This window comes from Drosophila persimilis, unplaced genomic scaffold (genome assembly GCF_003286085.1).
Source record: "Drosophila persimilis strain 14011-0111.01,24,50 unplaced genomic scaffold, DperRS2 tig00000002-arrow-pilon, whole genome shotgun sequence".
Lineage (NCBI taxonomy): Eukaryota > Metazoa > Arthropoda > Insecta > Diptera > Drosophilidae > Drosophila > Drosophila persimilis.
In genome coordinates, this window is record NW_020825289.1 from 17,691,947 (window position 1) to 17,709,571 (window position 17,625).

At 39.6% G+C, this 17,625-nt stretch overlaps 1 protein-coding gene across 4 annotated transcripts in view; it reads left to right on the forward strand.

Annotated features, from left to right (window-relative positions):
* Positions 1–13,861: 13,861 nt before the first annotated feature.
* Positions 13,862–17,625, forward strand: part of LOC6592336 (dystonin) — a 69,366-nt gene continuing 65,602 nt past the window's right edge. For all 4 annotated transcript variants that reach the window (XM_026985071.1, XM_026985072.1, XM_026985073.1 and 1 more), the window contains exon 1: positions 13,862–13,973. In XM_026985071.1, the coding sequence (XP_026840872.1) occupies positions 13,877–13,973 (97 nt within the window). In that variant the 5' untranslated portion in view covers positions 13,862–13,876. The remainder of the gene's footprint in view (positions 13,974–17,625) is intronic.

Consider the following 17,625-nt stretch of genomic DNA (forward strand, 5'->3'; position numbering starts at 1 on the left):
GGTGTGAGTGTAGACGGGTCATTAAATCGGGGTGCCGCTCTTGCTCCCGTTGTTTGTTGCTGCTGCTGCTTGTTCTTTTGGTAAATTGCACAAGTGTAACGGTTTGCAAGAGGTCCAACAGCAACAGCCATGCGAATAATGTAAAGTGTGTAAACCAAAGAGAACCGCGAAAAAAGTGCAGCTCATTCAAACTGAATATGAAAGCAGGCACAAAATAAATTGCCATAAATTATTGCTATAAGCGTTTGCGTGATGAAAGAAACATAGTAAAGTGCAATAACAAATGAAAAGCGACCAAAAGCGAAATTGTGGAAAATACATGCATATATGTACACACATAACAGTGAATTGTGAAAATTAACATAGTGGCGGAGGAAACTAGTGGACGGAAAACAACAAAAAGAAAGAAGCAGCAGAGGAAAAACGTTTGCTGCACTTACCCACCCCTCCTCTGCGTCCTTTTCCCAGGCCCTATCCCCTACCATCAGGCCAGGCTGGTTTTTGCTCTCTCTCCTCGTTGGGTTTCTCTCCTTCTGCCTTCTGTCAGCGGAAACCTGACATGCGCTCTCGTGCTCTCTCGCACTGCACTTCTGGTTTGCCCTTTTCGAGCTGCTGCTCCTTTTTATGAGTCACGAACGAGGGCAAAATGTGTAAAATAAGAAGAAATTGTGTAAGAAAACGCGGTGACAGTGCAAATGAGTGGCAAAAAGAAGAAGTGGAGAAGGAATTTAGCAAACATCGGCAAATTCAACACAAAAGTGCAATGCTGTGATGTGTGAACCGGTCAAACAGAAAGGCTCATTCGTTCCCATAGATCCCCACCCCCACCCCCTCACCCTCCCCTGTCCCTTTCATAGTACATTCTGCGAGTGAAATTTTGTGTGGAACAGCCGCTGCCTTCTGTTGGAGGCGAGGGCGGGTAAACAAATTAAATAATTTGTTTATAAAACTGTGAGAATGATGTGTGCCGCTGACGCATTTTGCTGCTAATCAGAGAAGAACAACCGCGGAGAGCGATCTCTTTATCTGTTCCGTTCTCTGACTCTCTCTTCCTCCTCCTACTGGTTCTTTCCATCCATATTTGGCCTTGTGTTTTATCTTAAATGCTTAGTCGCTGTACAAAGACTTGTTCTAATTAGCAAATGCTTGAGTTTTATCTTTCGGCGCTTGAAAAAAATCGATATATGTATAACGGGGCTGACGGGTGTGTTGGTCAACATTTTTCGAGTGGTGGGTGACGACATTAACATCCCATGTGCCGTTGCTTTCCACCTCCTGTTCTGTCTGTCATTCATTCAATCCGGCAGGGTATTACTCATACACGTACACCTATTAAAAACGTGCGTGCAAGTTAACGTACCCAATTCCATTGAGCTCTTATACGAGTTGTAAACAATCTTTGGCTTTCCAAAACGAAAACAATTTCAATCTTGGGCCTCCGCCTAATTGATTTCTAAGATGTACAATCTCAAGCGCCCCCGCCGCAATCCCAATCTTTGACACTCGCCTAAATGGAAAACCAATGTTTGCCCACACCCGGCTTCTCATAAACAATCTCACTCCCGGCTTTCTGCAGATCCTGCACTTTAGGCCTTTTACAGTTCTCTCTTTGGATGACGAAATCCAATACTCGGGATGGCGAAATCAATTGAAATGTTTATAGAAAAATGATTCCCGAAAGGGATCAACGATGCAAAGATCAGAAAGTTCAAATCAGTCTTGATCCAGCAGCGACACCGCAAAGTCTAGCTAAATATTAAGATCGCGCAATCCCTTGGCCCGGAATTCCTTTGTGACCCTCTACTTAAATCTATATCAGTGAAGTTCGAAGTAAAATAAAAACTTTTTAAAAACACAATCCGCTACCGCAGTTGTTTAATTGGCGCCCAACGTGGGGCGACGTTGTCTAAAAAGCACCGAATGATAAAAGTGTTGCGTCGTGCCGAAACCCGAAGGACAATTAATTAATGGAATAAATCCTTCAAAATTAAAAACGCGGAGTGACTGTGTGATATAGATAAAAAAAAGTGAGATAAAAAGGAAACAAACCGGAGCTTAGGGTGTGCAAAAACAAATACAAATACAAATACAAATACAAATACAAATACAAATACAAATACAACGCAAAATACAAATAAAACAAAAAGCTAATCAAGGCAATTCGTAAATACAAAAAAAACCAAAGAAACCCAAAGTTTTTAAAAAAACAAAACCAACAAAACCGACAAAACCAAAATACAAAGAAAGTGAAACGATCAGCGAAGCCAAAGAAGGAAGACCCCCAGAAGACCCAGCTGAGCAAAGAAATTTAAGAAGGAAGACCCGTTCGAAGATCTGCCAAACTAAGAAGGACGACCCCTACCGGATATTTCGTGAGCAAGAGTTGTATTAATAAATATATAAGTTCAATTAGGATATATAAGATTATAAAAACTAACATATAAGAAAAATTAAAAGTGGATCAGCTAACTTTAGATTTTGAAAAACTAAAAATGATTAACTCTCAAGCAAGGACCGATCTCACAGCAGATCTGGTCAAACAATTGATAGCACTTCAAATTTCACAAGTACAAGAGCAAATTGTAAATTTAAAACAGCAAATAGAAACTAAATCCGATCAGGTATCGGATTATCAGGCAGAAACAATAGACGAGACAATAAGAGACGACACCACATTGAAGGTAATAGAATCCCTACCAATTTTTAATGGTGGATTAAACCAATATGTAGGATGGAGGGAAGCTGCAGAAACTGCAGTGAAGTTATATAAGAAAGGAAGTAAGCAATATTATATTGCATTAACAATTTTGAGAAACAAAATAACAGGACCAGCACATGACGCACTGACCAACCACGGGACAGTTCTAAATTTTGATGCCATACTTTCACGGCTTGACTTTGTTTACAGTGACAAGAGACCTATTTACATAATAGAACAGGAATTAAGCGTTCTCCGACAAGGGAACCTTTCAATTATAGATTTCTATAACGAGGTTAACAAGAAAATGACCTTGTTAATAAATAAGACAATAATGACTCACGGAAAGGACAGTGAGATCACCAAGGAATCAAATAAAAAAATTAGAGACAATGCCTTACGCATTTTTGTCACTGGCCTAAACGGCGGCATTGCTGAAATCCTATTTTCATTGAATCCCCCAGATTTACCGAATGCCTTAGCAAAGGTACAGGAATTGCAATCTAATAACATTCGGGCCCAATTTGCCTACCAATTCAGCGGTCCCAGAAATTCAGGGAATAATAATTTTAATACCTTAAGATTCAACCAACGACAACCTAGGACTAACAGTTCACCATTCGACCAAAAAAGGGATTTGCAGAGGAATAACATGTCTTGGGGACAACCCTATTTCTTGGGTAATAGACAACAAAATCAGGCCCCAGAACCAATGGAGGTAGACGAATCTATACAAATCCGGAACCGACAGAACAGCAATCAATTCAGGGGAAATAATAACAATAGAAATTATCGGGAGAATACTAACGGTTATTTTAGGAGAAATAATAACAATTATAGCCAAGCCCAGCATTTTAGGGCAAACGTAGTCCCGAATAATCAGTCTAACGACAATCCAGCGCAGAAACGAAAACTAAACGAAATGTCGGAACAACCGGCTAATAAAGCAATGAGGATAAATAACATTGAGGAGGATCATTTTTTAGATCAGCCCCCGAAGTAGGTCTGCCCTACCTAAAAAGAGTAGACAAAAAAATAAACAGAGAATTAAAAGTTTTGATAGATACGGGAGCAACTTCCTGTTATATAAAAAAAGGAATTTACGACAATAAAAATGAATTACCAATCTATAAGAAAGTTGCTACAGTGAATGGGTTTTCAATAATTAAATATTTCCATAATATAACAATTTTCAACACAAAGCAAGTGTTTTATGAAATAGATGGAATGGAGGCAGATTTACTAATAGGATTTAACCTATTAAAGAAAATCGGAGCGGTTATTGATACAGGAAAGGGGACTTTAAGTTATAAAGACAATGAGGAGAAACTAATATATGACGAGGTCCTTTCTTTAAACAAATTAACCTTTATAGAAGGAAAAACCATCCTTCCGTTGAAGGAATATATAATAAAAAAATATTTTGAAGAAGAAAAAGAAATGAAAAGCGATTCAGTAAAGGTAGAAGGAAGTTTATATAGCTTGGGATCAAAAAATCCTGAGCACGCCGACGAAGAATTATCCGTCAATAGTTTGGGATTCAAATATCCTGAGCCCGCCGTCGTTGAATTATCCGACATCCAAAGTTTTAATAGTTTGGGATTAAAATATCCTGAGCACGCCGTCGTTGAATTATCCGACACTAAAAGTTCGAATAGTTTGGGATTAAAGAATCCTGAACACGCCGTCGTTGAATTATCCGACAATAAACAATTTAAAAGTTTGGGATGCAAAAATCCTGAACGCGCCGTCGTAGAAATATCCGACATTCAAAATTATGCAAATTCTGAATTGAAAAAAATGAAATTGTATAACACAATAACCTACAAAGAGGACAATTTAGAAAATCTCAGAGAGAAAATGGTATCTATCATCGAAGAAGACCATGCCAATATAAATTTACAGTTACCGTTCAGAACGGATATAAAAGGAGAGATTAACACTGAACACGATAGACCGGTATATGGCAAGCAGTATCCATACGCTTATTCGGTTAACGATTTCGTTAATAACGAAATAAGTAAAATGTTAGATGAAGGTATAATCAGACCTAGTAAAAGCCCATATAATTCACCGGTAATAGTAGTACCAAAGAAGGGAGTAAATGAGGACGGAACTCCTAAGCATAGATTAGTAATAGACTTTAAGAAACTTAATGAAAACACTATACCGGATAGATACCCTATGCAAGATCCTTCAGTAATCCTTGCCAATTTAGGTAAAGCAAAATATTTCTCGGCCATTGACTTAGAGTCAGGTTTCTATCAGATTTTAATGAGGGAATCAGATATTGAAAAAACATCTTTTTCCATAAATAACGGCAAATATGAATTTCTAAGAATGCCTATGGGATTGACGAACGCTCCCAGAATTTTCCAAAGGGCAATGGACGATATACTTAGAGAACAAGTTGGGAAAACTTGTCACGTTTATATGGACGATATAATAATATTTTCAAAAACTATAGAACAACATTATAAAGATCTAATTCATATAATTCAGATATTGCAAAACGCTAACATGAAAATTTCACTTGAAAAGTCTAAATTCTTTCAATTGGAAACCAAATTTCTGGGATACATTGTTTCCCAAAATATCATTAAAACAGATCCAGACAAAATCTCCACAATACAAAACTATCCAATTCCTAAAAATATCAGAGAGCTACGTAGCTTCTTAGGACTAACAGGGTATTACAGAAAATTTGTCCGAAATTATGCCACAATTGCCAAACCTTTAACAAAATATCTGAGCGGAGTAAATGGGAAAGTTTCACGAAGGGCATCCAAGAAAGCATTAATACAGCTGGATGAACCAGCAATTGGAGCATTTAATAATTTAAAGGACAGTTTAATAGCACATATTGAATTAGTACAACCAGATTACAATAAAAAATTCACATTAACCATAGATGCATCGGACATAGCAATAGGTGCAGTTTTGTCGCAAGATGGGAATCCCATAACATTTATTTCTAAAACTTTAAGTAAAACCGAGCAATTATATGCTACTAATAAAAAAGAATTATTAGCTATTGTATGGGCATTAAAAAATTTGCGAAATTATTTATACGGAGTGAGTGGAATTGAAATACATACAGATCACCAACCTTTGTCCTTTGCAATGTCGCAAAAAAATCCAAATGTTGAAATGAAACGTTGGTATTACTTCATAGAAAGTTTCACACCAAAAATCATTTATAAGCCAGGCTCAACTAACGTAGTAGCGGACGCGTTATCTCGGATTAAAATAAATCATATGACAGATAGTGATGTCGACCAGACAGAATCAGAATCAGACATAAATACTCAGCATTCAGCAGAGAGTAGTTTCGAAAACGTCATTCAAGAGACTAGCAAGCCTCTAAACCAATTTAAACAGCAGCTACTATTAGCGCAAGGGAGATTCACAGTTCATGAGTTAGTAAGAGTTTATGAAAATACCCGACATATTATTGAATTTGATACGGTTGACAATCTGCTAATCATTTTAAAAGAATTTATTCAGCCTCACTTAACCACAGGAATACACTGCACTTTAGAAGATTTATACCTTATCCAAAATAAGCTAAAGGAAAACTTCATAAATAAATTTCTCTTCACGAGAAAGTTCCTTCAAGATGTAGTAAATTCAGAAGATAAAGCTATAATTGTAGAAGAAACACATTGCAGAGCCCATAGAGGACTAGACGAAAATTACAAACAAATAACTAAGCTGTATTATTGGCCAAACCTGCACAAAAAATTAAAAGAATATATAAAAAATTGTGAGATCTGTAACAAAAACAAATATCAGAGACACCCTGTAAAAATTCCAATTGGGGAAGCTCCCATTCCAGCAAAAGAAGGAGATCAATTACACTTAGACATATACTATGCCCAAAACCTAACATTCATAACTTGTATAGATTCTTATTCCAAATACTTGGTGGTCAAGGAAATTCAAAGTAAACTAAACATTGAAAATAAGGTAATGGAAATTTTACAACACTTTCCGCTAGCAACATCATTAATGACTGACAACGAACCAAGCTTTACTTCAGCACAATTTAGATCATTCATACAAAGAAGTAACTTAACTATTTATTATGCTGATCCCAGACACAGCACCTCAAATGGTCAGGTAGAAAGGGTACATTCCACACTAACAGAAATAGCGCGGTGCATCAAGGATGAACTAAATCTAACAGATTATTCAGAAATAATAATAAGGGCGGCACTGAAATATAACCTGACGATACATTCAACGACCAATCAAATGCCATATGACATATTGTATAACAAAATAGAACACAAACATAATCCAATATTACTTAAGGAAGCTCAGACCAAAATGCTTAAGATACATAACAAAGATAGAAGAGAAAAAGATTATAAAATAGGAGAAGTAGTCTATGAAAAGAAATTCGGGGAAAGAAATAAACTTCAATCCCGATACAAAAAGCAGGTAGTTAAGGAAAATCGACCGAATAAAATTATAATCAACAATAGAAACAGAATTATACATAAAGATAACATCAAATATTAAATATTTTTTCCAGAAAATGTATGCGAATATACTAATACTGACTTTTGTTATATTGACGACTGCGGAAGTAATTGACTATACGCATAGTGACTATCTATTGCTCAAAGACGACAGAGACGTTTACACTTATGAAACATACGCTGAACTTTTCCATATTACTAATTTGAGTTTTTATAGAGAGATAATTGATAAAGAATCCAAATATGTCAACAAATCAATTAATTCAGACGATGAGTGGGAAATATCAATGGACTTAAGTCTATTAAAATTAATGATTTCAGAATTAGTTCCAAAACGGAAAGAAAGGGGAATAAATGAATTAGGTACCATTTGGAAATGGATAGCAGGCAGCCCTGATCATGACGACTTTTTGAAAATACAAAATAAAGTAAATGAATTAACTGAAATAATAATAAACAATTTGTAATAAATTCCAAATTTTTCAAAGAAATTGAATTGCTATCAAATTCATTAAAGAATGTCATCTTCAATGAAGAAACGATACTGAGAAAGCATCGTTTAAAATTAATAACTTTTGACCTACTAAATTTAGTTGATACCATAACCCTCTTAAAAGTAAAAATTTTCAATACAAAAATTTTAAATAAAAACGAAATAGAGGACATTTATAAGCATGAAAAACATAATGTTGAACTGTCTGATCTGTTGGACATTGCAACGGTTAAAATAATTCGAAATGCAGATTTAATAATCATTTACATAAAATATCCTCAAATTAAAGATATTTGCAAGTTTTACCATGCAAGAGCCATCTCACAAAATGATGGAATGTTAGTTATAAGTGAAAAAGTTTGTGAATGTAAGGAGAAATACTATTTAATGAATAATTTTAAAAGTGAAACTTTTAACAATTACGCACAAATAAATTTAAAGAGTACCTGTTTCACCAATTTACTTAATGGCTTTAAAGCCAACTGCACTAAAAAAAGGGAAAAAAACAAAGAAATAGACATCATTCAGGATGGTGCCATATTAGTTTCAGGCAAAAATATCGTAGACAATACTACTTTGTTAGGATCGTATCTCCTTATATTCAACAACACAATTGTAATAAATAATATAACCCACATAAATGATAAGGGTAAAATTCTAAAATATATATCGCATCATAGATATAGCGATTTTGAATTAGTCGATTATATACAATCGAATGATAAGCAATTTTCTTTTGATAATGTTAATATTTTAAATCCCCTTATAACATTAGGTAATACGGCCTTACCATTAACAACATTATTTTTAATCATTTTGATATTGTTAATGTTATTTTACTTCGGCTATAAATTAACCAAATTTGTACTTATTAAATCAATAAGAATACCGTCAGAAGAAATAGTGGAAAGCAACATTCAAATACTGTCAGAAGAAATTAGAGCTCTATCAGAACTTCAAAATGTATCGGGACGAAACATTTAAGAATGGGGGGAGTTAACGTACCCAATTCCATTGAGCTCTTATACGAGTTGTAAACAATCTTTGGCTTTCCAAAACGAAAACAATTTCAATCTTGGGCCTCCGCCTAATTGATTTCTAAGATGTACAATCTCAAGCGCCCCCGCCGCAATCCCAATCTTTGACACTCGCCTAAATGGAAAACCAATGTTTGCCCACACCCGGCTTCTCATAAACAATCTCACTCCCGGCTTTCTGCAGATCCTGCACTTTAGGCCTTTTACAGTTCTCTCTTTGGATGACGAAATCCAATACTCGGGATGGCGAAATCAATTGAAATGTTTATAGAAAAATGATTCCCGAAAGGGATCAACGATGCAAAGATCAGAAAGTTCAAATCAGTCTTGATCCAGCAGCGACACCGCAAAGTCTAGCTAAATATTAAGATCGCGCAATCCCTTGGCCCGGAATTCCTTTGTGACCCTCTACTTAAATCTATATCAGTGAAGTTCGAAGTAAAATAAAAACTTTTTAAAAACACAATCCGCTACCGCAGTTGTTTAATTTGCATGCGTCCCCAGCCCTGACACTGACCACAGGTAAAAAGACAGAGAGAGTGCGAGAGAGAGCGGGCTTAGTTGCGCTCTCACAGACACGAGTTCTGTCTCTCTTTCTATGTCTTCTTCCTTTGCCTTTCTTTTGCCGGTCGCTTCTCTGTTTACAATTTCGTTTTAACCATCTGTGGAGGGGTAGAATCCAACCCCCAAAACGCAGCCATTTGGCGGCAGTACCATCAAATGGAACATTTGAATTTCCCTCGAAGGAAAATACGTGTAACGTAATCAAACATTTTCTAGTTCTCGGCCAGAATCATTCGAAGGGGTTGTTGTTGTGGTTGTTGCCTGCTTGTCGGCCTGGAAAATGCACTCAAGCGTTTGGGATCTTCTTCTTGCTGCGTGGCTGTACCCTGTACTTACCGGGTATTTTGGGTCACCCCGTTAGGTCCGATCTTTGAGACTGTTTACTGTTGTTGCACACCGAAGTAAAAGACACCTGGTAGCGGGGGTATCCCTCAGTCGAGACACTCTCCTCTATCGTTCCTACTAGTTTTTTTTTTTATTATTTCTCGCTGTCTGACAAGTTTTACGTTTTTGTAGTGTTTCCTTCTATTGGGAGCGACATGCACTTGGCAGTCAGAGAACTCCATTGAGGTTGAGAGCCAGAACAGTAATCTTAATGTGTTCCGTCTCTCTCTGTCGCTATGGGGTGTGACGCGGTCGCTGGAGTTCAAGTGGCTCCAAGACTGCGCTTTTTGCATGCGAAATGGAGGCGTGTCCGCTTACATTAGAGTTGAATTAGTTTACTTGAAGCGGGCATTGGGACAAGTTTTTGGGATTGTATACAGGGTGTCTGCACTTCATTTGATGCGCCATCAAAGTCGTTTAGTTGCGCTCCATTAGCTAATGTTCTCACACTGGGCTGGCCTGGCAGATGGTTTCCCAGTTATCTGGTTGCATCAGACGAAGCATCGCCGACCCCGAAAGCATGTCGATGCGACCGGGGGACCCTATCTCGTGTGTGGCATCTCTGATAACCGAGACACAATACAATCAACAACTCGCTTTCCACACACCATCAAACAATCAAACTACATCAGACTGAAACTCCCAGCTCCTCTGATCTTTCCCCTTTGGAGCCGGGCCGGTAATTAAAGTTCCGCTGTTCAGCAAGCAACGCCCACAGAACAAATTTTTGAGAATGGGTCGAAGGGGAGCCTAATTAGTCGGAGATCGTCTAGCTGTCCATTTATCAATTAGTGTTAAACTAACTAATGGAACAGCTGCCGCTAAGATCCGATCCGCGGACCTTCGAGAAGGACGGACAGACACCGACCCCAATCGAGTATCAATTCAATTGAACCCGTTTACTCGTTACTCGTTTGACATGCAAATTTTTGTCTAACAAGCGAACCGATCCGAAGTTCTATTTGTCATGACATAATCCCCATAAATCGACCCTGGAGGCAATGATCTAATGGAGCAATCAATGCAATTCATTCCGAATATGATTTCATTGCTGTAGCCGCAGGCTTAGTTCTATATTTTACAAATACCCATAGCTTATTGGTAGGTTGGTTCCCATAGTTCGCCCCAGCCCTCCCATCGGGGGTTTCTTTTCCCATTTGTTTTTTTCTATTTCGAAGCGATGACGTTGTCAAACTTGTTTTGTTCCCTTCCATTCACATGAACCTATTTTTTATCAACGTTTATTGTTTTGCGACTGTTGCCTGTTTATTGCCTTTTCAACTGTCGCTTAATTGACTTCGTTGCGGACTGTGTCTCGCATATTCTCCAGTGCTAGAGACACCTCAGATGGCGGAGGGCAGATCTTCTCCATTCAAGAATTCTGAATTCAATTGAGGGAGGTCTTATCTCTCAAGGGCCCCCGTTCCAGCCATATCTTGAGTTGGTTTCTGCACTCGCTCGAGTTTTATTCAAATTGAAATGGGACTTTGAGTGGCGCAATGCCTCATAAAGATATGCTGTCGAATAGGTATTTCATGAAATTACTGATAACAGGGGAATTTTCGAATAAAAGTTTATGAATAGTTTATGAATAGTTTATGAATTCGCATGATGATCGCATACGAGTCTGTTTTGAAGTGTAGGGAATTATTGATTTGGATTTTTGTAGTTGGAACAAGTGATTACAGCGGAAGAGGGCTGGTTACTCATTTATTACAGCGTTTTTTCCGCATAAGATAATAAAGAATCGTGGTGTTTAAGGCAAGATAGGCGTCTTTTCAACTGGACAAAGAGTATGGTTTCAAGGGATATATTTCTATTCTTATCTCTAAGATAATTTCTTAGTCTATCAAAGATTTCAGAAATTCTCAGACTTTTCTTGCCTTGTCATCGGAATCTGGTGCAAGGAATCCTCCACTTGAGAGGAATTTCTTTAGTGGCCCTCCTGCCTCAAGAAAAGTTGCATTCCCACCCAGCAACAGCCCCAGGGAGGCTGTCGGCAGCTCAGTCCTTGGCCTTCAGGCGTCGTCTCTTTTATTGGATTGCGGATTGCCGGCGCCGTCTTGTCACAACAGCTGCTGCTGGCGGTGCTAACGTCTCTGCCGCTTAGTTGGAGGGCAATCGCTGTCTCGTTTCGTTTCGTTTTCATTTGTTTGTTTGCTGTTTCTTTTTGTTGCTATTTTCGTTCCATTTGCGCAGCTAATTTGCAAGTAAAACGATCGGAGACGGTGCGGTGCTATGCGGTTAGGCTATGTTTTAATTAAGGCTAAATGTGGATCTGTCTCTGCCGCTGCTGGTCTTCAGGCCGGAAAGGAGAGGCCTCTCGTAAATCAGCAAAGAAGACGTGGAGTAGTAGGCGATTAGATCAGCATCAGGTTCCGTTAGTGGGAATGAGGCACAAAAGAGAGCCACACTGAGCGACAGAGAGCGACAGAGAGAGAGAGACCTGTCATGTCGTAACTGTTTCAAGCGGCCGAAACTTATCAAGTCATGAGCGCAATCAAAAAGTAAAAAAATGCTGCCTCCCCGCTTATCTGTTGATAAGCAAACCGACTCACGCACACACACACACATGCACACGCATGGCAGTAACGGTTTCTTCACTGCTTTTGAATGTGGCACTGCTTGATAGGTAGGGCGTCCGTCTGTCAGCTTGACAGGCGCCTGCGATAATCTGATTGAGCTACCAGCTCACGTACCGCCTTTAGTCGCGTTTTTCTGGAATTTAGAGGGTATGAGGATTCTGGCAAGGCAGAATCTGCTGAAAGACTGCAAAAACCATAGTCCCTTAAATATCCCCCTATAAACGATCGATCTGCAATCGAATCTAAAGTTACGGCCACTGAAGAATGCTTTTTTCCGATTTACGGCTGATAAAAGTCGAAAAGTCGTCGATCCCACGCGTCAATCATACATTCTTCCAATAATAATACATTTAAGCAGCGATAATTGGCCATTGAGCCGCCGGCAGAGCCAAAATGATAGGAAGACATTGACACAGAGAGAGAGGGAGAGATAGAGAGAGAGCCGCAATAACGGGGCAAAGCCAATAACAATTCTTGTTCTTCTTGTTTTCTTTTATGGCTTTTTGGTCAGCTTTTGTCAGTTGCACAGCTGCGTCTCTCTCGTTCTCTCTCTGGTTTTTTCTGTTTCTGTTTGTTCCTTTTTATTTCCGGTATAAAAAAACTTTGCGCATGCCTTTTCTCTTCTGCCAACAGAAGAAACCGGTCGCTCTCTCTCTCTCTCACTCGTTGCCTCTCTTTGCGGTTTTTGTTGACATTCTGATGCACTTCTACACACAAACACACACACACACGCATAGGCACACAGGTAGCCGCTTACTTGCGGCTGCCCTTATCTGCGTTTGCTTTGTGGTTGCTTCTTTTGACTTTTCCGCTTCCTCTTTCACTTGGTTTTGTTGTTGCAATTGCTTTCCTCCAAACGCAGCTTGGACTCTGTGACTCTCAAACTGTGTTTTTTTTTTTTTTTTATCAGCAAGCGTTGATTGTTGCCTGTGTTGTTTTCCACTTAATTTGCCACTGACCCACAAACGAGAAATGAGAGCAGGCCCCATGATAAGGGGAACAAAAACCCACCGAGCAACCCTCCTCCCCCACAAACCCATCAACGAGAAAAGTGGATTTTGAAAGAGATTTTAAGGGCAGCCTGAAAATATGCAACACTCTTGGGCCTACCAGTGTGTAGAATTCATGTCGAAAGAGTGTAGAATTGACAATTGGTTTCTGTGTACAATTTTTGTAATTATTGAAATTTTTAAGACACAGAGTGTTCTGGAGGGTGGTCGGGGGGAGTAAGAGAGATCGAGTGCGAATGTGAACATTAAATGTAAAAATTCCAACTTTCAGGGAAATTGTGCAATTTGAAACTAAGCCTAAGTTAGGTTAAAACTGCCGTGCAATCCAACATAAGAGGAGCTCCCAGAAGAGCTACTGCAAAAACTGCAAAGACGGCGTCCCCTCGCAGCTACGTTCGCTCGCGCTCTACGCCCCAATCGCCGCACTCCCCGCAGGCGAGTGCGCACATCCTTGGTAGGGCCGCCCACTGCCAGTCACCGGCATCGCCGTCGCCGTCGCCATCATCGGCATCGCCGGCGTGCCCCACGCTGCGGCTGCAGCCACGCCTCCATCAGTCCGAGCAGCAGCTTTGCCAGCGGCGTCGCATCTATGCGTCCACGGGGAGTGCGGCAAATATTATGATGGATCGCGAATCCCTTAGCGAATGGGCTAAGGACAAGCCGCTCAGCATACTGCAGCTGGATCCGGCGGATCGGGCCGTGCTTCGTATAGCAGGTGAGTGAACCCCCCTCCAAACCCGTAGACCAAAAGCACCACCGTTTAATCCGTAATGCAACCCAACAATGCCAGGCTGATGGCTCCATTCAAATGACAATTATTTGCACGACCCAGTCCACGCCCCTCGACGGTTCATTGCACTCGCAGTGCTTGTTAAACTGTGCTTTATTTTCTATTTGCACTCGTTCTGCTGCCTTGCATCCGACGCAGCAGCAACGGCAGCAGCAGAATATTATGCGCCCATTCCACGCCAAATCGCCGAGTGCACGACCCGTTTTTCACCGATGCTGCTCGGCTAAAAATAGTGCAAATTTTAAGAAATTTAGTAGCTATTCATTCGGTTTTATCTCTAAATCTAAAGAAAATCCAAATTACTTTCATGAATACCAGATAAGTCGGCGAATTAAATACATAATATTAAAATATAAATTCTAAAAAAATATATACCGACCGGAAAAAGGCGTCGTGTAACAGTAGCTTAACGGTTGCAGCTTCCACTCGATCCACACCCATATTCCCCACACATTTCTCCATCTCCATCTCTCTCTCTCTCTCTCTCTCTGTTGCTCTTTTGGCCTGCCAGTCACTTGTGTGATTCTATTTCTGTTACGCCAACGGAGTTTTTACAGCCCACAGAACTATCCCTCACCGACCCGTCCTTCCTCTTACTTTTTGCAATGGCAAAATCGAAATTTATGTCGTCGTCGCCGTCGCCGTCGCAGTCTGAGGGCATTGTTTGTACAGAAACTGAGATACTTGTACGCGAACAAATGGAAGCAGAGCACAGCCTATTGAATACTTTTCGCATTGTGCCCAGGGAATGTGCCCTCCATACACATTTGCACGAGTGTATCTATATTATATACATATGTATATCTCTCTAGGAGGAGAGTACATTTCTCTCTCTCTCTCTGTCTCCTCGTATTTTAGAGGCAAGAAAAGAAATAATAATCAAAAAAACATTTAGTCAAGGGAATCTTTTAAGACAACTCTTAAGATACTCAACGGTTTTCCAAAAAGCCAAGCGAGACTCGAGTCTAGACGCCATGAGCCTTGTCATGCACACAAAATGTATTTTGTTTTTGTACTATTCTCGGGCATTCTCTTTTTCCTGTGCGTCTCAGGCATTTGCCTGACTATAGATCTGGATTCTTCGTTCCAAGTGTGTCTCTCAGAGAACTGGAATTTAAATGAAGGTGCTAAATGAAGATAAAATCAAAAGGAAAGATCTACAGGGCCTAAGAAGATTTACAGCGACAGAATAAAGCTGAAAGACTGCTTTGTCTATCTTCTGGCGTCCTAGAACTTTCTTTTAGCTTCGGAAACAAACGAGGAGCATGTGTCACTGTCACTGTCACTTCCAGTTCCACTTTCCTTCCTTCTTGCACTTCTTCTCCTCTTCTCTTTGCTTCTCAGTTGTAATTGCTTTCAATTGAAATTGATTCAATAAGTGAAAACGCCCAAGATCGTGAACGAAACTGAAAACGAAACTCGTTTCACCTTAACGGATATGACTAGATGTATCTGCCAGTACGAGTATATATAAATTGAGATTGATGTCTGGAATTATGGCATTGGGCGGGTGGTCGTGGTCCCAGCCAGACACCGTCAACACCTACAACGAGTACGAGTACGAGTATCTTTCCGTCTATCTGCAGCTGTAGGTATACGTATATCCGTAGATATGTAAATATGTATATTTCGCCTGTTCCCATTCCGGCATCCGAATTGCGACTCCGCCTGCGAAATGAAAAGTTTTTTCATAGAGTTTTGTTGTTTGCCCTGCTGTTGGCCGACTAGAGTTTTGGGTTTTAATTAGCCCTGAGCCAGTTGGCCCACACACGCACACAATTTGGCTACATGTAACGGAAAACTTACCCACATGAGTCCAATACTTGTTAATGGGATTCAACAGAACATAGTGATGATAAGACGTGTTAATACCCCGAAAGTCTCGATATATTTTAATATTTTAATTTAATATTAAGACAATGAAAAAAATAAAAATAATTCGAAAAAATGTTAAAACAAGTAAAATATATAAATTAAACACGTAACTTCAAGACCTATCAAGCCAATATATGAGATCATTCGAAGATCCATTAAATTTTGTTTGCAAATGTCAACATTTCAGAATATTTTGAACCGGAAACTTTCTGTTCTCACTTAAAATTGCTTTAAACTATCCAAAAATCGATTGTTATCGCGGCGCCAAGGCAACCATCGATAGTATCGATAATGGGCTCGATGACTTAACATCACTAAACACTGAACGACAAGAGTCAAGTAAACAGACAGACACCCACACGCATCGAGAGGCAGATGAACCGTACTGCCTTCAGCTGAATCAGCTGAAAGATGTGCTAATGCCTTGATTAAATAATACATACTCGGGTTTTCGTAATAGTTTATTATTCACAATTGTTTTCGTGGGTATTTTTAAACACTTTGCAAGTCTACTTCTCACTTAATCTTTCTGTGTCTCTCTTTTTGTGGGCACGCCTGCGCAAAGTGAACCAATTTTGGTCTTCGATCTTGGGAATTGAGCAAAGCAAAGCAAAGCAAAGTTTAAGTGGGTGTTGGGTTGTTTGGTCGCTGGAGCTATAATATCGAGCCATTTTCGATTTGGATTTTGGATTATTTTGACGGCATTCGACAGCATTTATTTTTAGATATGTGTTATCATTGATGAGACAAGCGCTCGCGCCCAAAAACATCGCAATCGCTATCGAAGTGCCACTCGCTGGCGTCTAAGGCAGCGGTGGGCAGGCGTTTTGAACTTTGGAGCAGTCCAAAAAAAAATCCTTATCAGCGAAACTCAAGTAGAGCATCGATGTGTTAATCGACACTTATCGAAAATGATCGATATTCATTGTCATTTAATTTATTGTAATCGATATTTATTCAAACTGTACCGATCCCTAATCGGAAGTAATCGAAATACACTTATGCATTAATATTTCACCTAACATTATCGATATATACTCAAAACTCATGTGTTTTGTGCAATTCTCGGCCATGGCATTCCCTCGAGTCGCGAGTCTATTATCATTGTGTCGTGTGATCTGGCAGCAGTCTAAGGCTTAGGGTTTGGCGAAGATCTGCTAATAACTGCTAAGAGGGCGGGCCAATCCCCAGTCTGCAGTAGCATCGATTGCAATGGGGAAAACACACACAGAGATTTTTCATTAATAAATCTTTACAGTTCCCCCTCTACACATACGAGTGCTGTGACACTCTCCATCTGTATCTGAGATGATTAGATATGCTGGGCACACGCCATACGTGCACATTTCACGTATATATTCCGATTAATGGGCAAATTACGAGCTGGCCTGGCAACACAGGCCTCGCCTACCGGAAGTACAGTTGCCGCTAGGAAGCAATTAGAACTTTTGCCAGAGTTGTCGCCCCTGTTTTATCGAGTAGGTTGTATTTGTATCGCTTGCACTTGGCTTCTTTTTTGGGAGCATTCTTTTTTTGGGTTTTGGCTGTTGTATCTCTCAGATACGCAGATACACGCCTACCGACATAACACGATGTTGTTAATTGAAAACTGATAACTGTTTCTCTGTTTCCTCTGTTTCTCTTTTGCCGAAACTGAGCTTCTGCTTCTGTTTCTTTTTAGTAGTGCCTCCCTTTTGGCCTT